The sequence below is a fragment of the Montipora capricornis genome, chromosome 3, assembly GCF_036669925.1.
Source record: "Montipora capricornis isolate CH-2021 chromosome 3, ASM3666992v2, whole genome shotgun sequence".
In the NCBI taxonomy this organism is placed as follows: Eukaryota; Metazoa; Cnidaria; class Anthozoa; order Scleractinia; family Acroporidae; genus Montipora; species Montipora capricornis.
In genome coordinates this window covers 73341688-73346687 of record NC_090885.1, presented here as the reverse complement: position 1 = coordinate 73346687, position 5000 = coordinate 73341688, and the positions used below count along the sequence as shown (strand labels likewise).

The window sequence follows — 5000 nt, the reverse complement described above, 5'->3', positions numbered from 1 at the left end:
TATACATAGGCATACATGGGTATATAAGGCTATACATGGGTATATAGGGGTATAGTAGGGTATACATGGGTATACATGGGTATATAGTGGTATACATAGGTATACATGGGCATACATGGGTATATAAGGGTATACATGGGTATATAGGGGTATAGTAGGGTATACATGGGTATATAAGGGTATACATGGGTATGTGTGGGTATACATGTGTATAATGAGGGTATACAGGGGTATATCAGGGTATACATAGGTATACATGGGTATACATGGGTATACAAGGGTATACATGGGTATATAGGGGTATACGTGGGTATATGAGGGTATACAGGGGTATATAAGGGTATACATGGGTATACATGGGTATATAAGAGTATACATGGGCGTACAGGGGTGTACATGGGTATACATGGCTATATAAGTGTATACCTGGGTATACATGGGTATATAGGAGTATACATGGGCATACAGGGGTATACATGGGTATACATGGGTATCTAAGGGTATACATGGGTATATAGGGGTATACATGGGTATACATGGGTATATGAAGGTATACAGGGGTATATAGGGGTATACATGAGTATACATGGGTATATGAGAGTTTGCAGGGGTATATAAGGGTATACATGGGTATACATGGGCATACAGGGGTATATATGGGTATACCTGGGTATATAAGGGTATACATGGGTATATAGGAGTATACATGGGCATACAGGGGTATACATGGGTATATAAGGGTATACATGGGTATATAGGGGTATACAGGGGTTTACATGGGTATACATGGGTATATAAGGGTATACATGGGTATATAGTATTGTATACATGTGTGTACATGGGTATATAAGGGTATACATGGGTATATAGGGGTATTCATAGGTATACATGGGCATACATGGGTATATAAGGGGTAAACAGTAAACAGGAAATCTTTATTGCGCCTTACTCTCCAAAGGGAGGTATCGGTCTCGTTACAATAAAGGTGATGATATCTACTTGAATAACTAATTAACTAAAAAGATCATACAATTACTTGTAATACAATTGGTATAAAATTATTATTTAAATTATTTTGCATTTAGGAAGTCTTTTCTCCTCTGAAACATTAAATACGTGTATTTACCTATTATCTTTGAAGTGCTTTCGTTTTCTAGGGTAAGTAAATACCTAATTTTATCCTCATCATTAAGGCTTTTGAAAACAACATCGTGTGTTGAAAGGAGAGAATGGAGCTCATTTCTAATGTTATCGTACCCTGGGCAATACATCAAGAACTGCCGCTCATCTTCTATATAGCCTCTATTGCAGACTAAACACGTTCTTCCATCTACTGGGATTGGTGCACCTCTATTTTCGTATTTCCCCGTCTGTATTCGCAAGCTATGAACCCCCAGACGCAATTTTGTCATACTTATTCTATGTGCTGGGTTTCTGATAGTTTTGAGATAGTCTTCCAATTGGTAGTCGAATTTGACTTCTTTGTGTGTAAATTTCTCTCTAGAGCCTTCGGAAGTGTTGTTGCGAGCCCTCAGCCAATTTCGAATGTAGTCCTTTTTAAGCTGATTCTTTATGGAGGAACGAGCATTCTTAATGTGTAGTTGGCTTGATGTATTGCCTATAGAGTGCATTCGTATAGTTTCGTCATTATTTAATACATTAAAAAATTGGCTGTGACTTTTTGCGTGATGAAAGGCTTCCTTTAATAGAGGGTTGACTGTTTTATGCTGTAATCTAAGCGAGTAACAAAATATTGAAGCTTTTATGTCTATACTTAAAGGGTACCGTCCAAGTTCTGCCCTACAGGCAATGTTCTCTGTGTACCATGGGGTATTTAGTGTTTGTTTACAGAACTTGATATGGACTTGTTCGATAGTGCTTTTGTCAAAATGGGTCTTATATGATAATAGCTCCGGTCCCCATATTTCGCATCCATATAGTAGTATAGGTTTGACAAGGGCATCAAAAAGCTTATTCTTAATTGTAATTGTGGTCGTATCCGAATTGGAGAACAATCGTTTCACTGTCGCAAGAACTTTATAAGCTTTTTTGCTAAGGATGTCTCTTGCGTAGGTATAGCGACCAGATGAGGTCATTTCTATTCCCAAATATGTTTGTTTGTCGACGATAGGTAATGCTTCTGAACCATATTGGAAAATTTCCTTGTTTTTGGTTTGACCGTTCCCACTAAAGATGATGATATTTGATTTTTTGGTATTCACCTTCAGCTTCCATTCCTCTGCGTGCTTTTTAATGACGTTAATCGATTTCTGTAGTCCTTCTGGAGAGGGACTTAAAACTAACAAATCATCAGCATACATGAGGCAATTTAGAGAATGGCTTCCAATCATTACTCCTGGACAATGGTTGTCCCTAAAGTATTGCGGTAAGTCATTCATAATGACTTAAATAAATAATGAAAATAAAACTGGACTTAAGCCATCACCTTGCCTTATTCCTTTGTTGCATGAGAACATTTCTGTTATAGAGCTTTCATCAGTTTTGACGCAACTTTTAATCGACGAATACATGGATTTAATGACTTTAAAGAATTTGCCTTTAACTCCATATTGGTAGATTTTATAGATCAGCCCGGACTGCCACACGCTATCAAACGCTTTTTCATAATCGATGAAGCCAACATAAAGTTTCTTATGTTGTTTTGTATACTTATTAATGAGTTGCTGTAGGATGAATAAACTATCTGTTGTTCGGGAATTTGGGCGAAATCCAAACTGTTCTGGATTGAGGATGTTATGTTGTTCGATAAACTTGTTCAGCCTGGATTGTAAGATTGATGTAAATAGTTTTCCTAAACAGCTCGTCAATGTGATTCCTCTATAATTTGCTGGAGACCGCTTATCACCCTTTCTTTTATATATCGGTTTTATAACACCTATGTTCCAATGGGTTGGGAATGTTCCACTGTCTAGTATATCATTGAACAGTTTTTCTAATGAAGGCATTAGATAATAGCGTCCGTGTTTAATCTTTTCGTTAAGGATAGAATCCATACCCGAAGCTTTCTTCAACTTGAGTTTTGATATTTGTTCATGGATTTCGTTGGTCGTAATAGGCTGCCCTAAAATGTCGTTATTCGGTGAATTTTCGTTTATATAGGGGTATAGTAGGGTATACATGGGTATGTGTGGGTATACATGTGTATAATGAGGTTATACAGGGGTATATCAGGGTATACATAGGTATACATGGGTATACATGGGTATACAAGGGTATACATGGGTATATAGGGGTATACATTGGTATACATGGGTATACATGGGTATGTAAGGGTATACATGGGTATATAGGGGTATACATGGGTATATGAGGGTATATAAGGGTATACATGGGTATACATGGGTATATAAGAGTATACATGGGCATACAGGGGTATACATGGGTATACATGGCTATATAAGTGTATACATGGGTATACATGGGTATATAGGAGTATCCATGGGCATACAGGGGTATACATGGGTATATAAGGGTATACATGGGTATATAGGGGTATACATGGGTATATGAAGGTATACAGGGGTATATAGGGGTATACATGGGTATATAGGGGTATACATGGGTATATGAAGGTATACAGGGGTATATAGGGGTATACATGGGTATACATGGGTATATGAGAGTATACAGGGGTATATAAGGGTATACATGGGTATACATGGGCATGCTGACATTGTGGGAAATTCAATTTAAGAGGTGGATTTAGAAAATGGCCTAGCAGTAACAGGTAAAAAAAAAATAAAGGAAAACACAGAGCCAAAACAATAAAAAGGAAAGATTGAAACACGAAAAACATAATCTCTGTTCTTCATTACTTCTTGTCATTGATCCACTTTTATTCTACTTCCCTCCTGTTAACACATTTCAAGCGTTTTGTAGTCCAATACAGTTGGTGCAAGCGGTTTCTCAAGTCGTATGCCGTTGTAATCTAGCTCTCTCCAAAATGACAAATCGGGAAATTGATTTTTCCAGGTCAAAATATCCAAGTCAAAAACGTTCAGCAAGCGACGCGTCTTCTGAGTTGTGCAATGTTCTCACTCAAAAGATCTCCCGTCCAATCAGGCTGAACAAACGCTTTCAGAGCAGAGATAAGGTCCCACCTTTTAGCAATGGTTTTTGTCTTTTAAGCCTAGTTTTCGCTAGCGATTCAAGCATAAACACAAGAAGCATACGCAAACTCAGTAGCTTGTTGTCCATTAGAGCCTTCTGTTAGAACAATAGACACTAATTATCAACAAGTAAATGCGGTTGCGTGTGTTTGTGCTTATGTTTTGCGTCGCAAGTGAAAACCAGGCTTTAAGGAGGTTTGGTTAACATGAAGTATGATTGCCAGACTGACCAATCTTTATCACAATTTAGCTTGGCACTTCCACGGCCACAACGGAAATACAGAAAAAAACAGTATATAAGAACCTAGATTTTTCCAACTTAGCCTAAGTAGGTTGTTATAGAAATGGTGTTTTGTGGGATTTCAGGCTATGTAGGTTCTTAAATAGGTTCTCAATTTGATAGGAGCACTAGCGATCAGCACAAAGAACCACTACAGGGCATATGAGATATGGAATAGGAACAGCTTTATTGTGCTCAGTATTAAATTATTATCTAGAATTCAGTTTAGATGATAACCATGCAGTAAGCTTATCTTTCCAAAGTACTAGCATGCATTTTAGTTCATTCTTTGAATCTCAATGACTGAAACTTAAATAATTTTTTCCTGTATTTTTATATGTGCGTTCATTTTTGTAAAAGAGGAACCTATTGAAAATTTTAGCCTAAATAGGCTCTTATGAAAAGGGGGTTTAAAATGAACATTTTAGCGTAGCAATTAACTTAATAAATTTTAGGTTCTTATACTCGGGTTTTTTTGCTGTACTTCTAATTTCTTAAACCAAGACCGACCGTGGCTTATTCATGATCTTGTTTCCAGGCCCCACTGAAATTGACCGGGCGCCATCGAACAAAACTGTCTTTGAATACGA

At 37.3% G+C, this 5000-nt stretch overlaps 1 protein-coding gene across 1 annotated transcript in view; it reads left to right on the top strand.

The window, feature by feature from the left end:
• Positions 1-2049: 2049 nt before the first annotated feature.
• The window catches only part of LOC138044016 (peroxidasin homolog), an 11578-nt gene continuing 8627 nt past the window's right edge, over positions 2050-5000 (top strand). Inside the window, exons 1-2 of the mRNA XM_068890595.1 lie at positions 2050-2386; positions 4949-5000. The exon at positions 4949-5000 is cut by the window's right edge and continues 203 nt beyond it. Of these exons, the coding sequence (XP_068746696.1) occupies positions 2194-2386; positions 4949-5000 (245 nt within the window). The 5' untranslated portion in view covers positions 2050-2193. The remainder of the gene's footprint in view (positions 2387-4948) is intronic.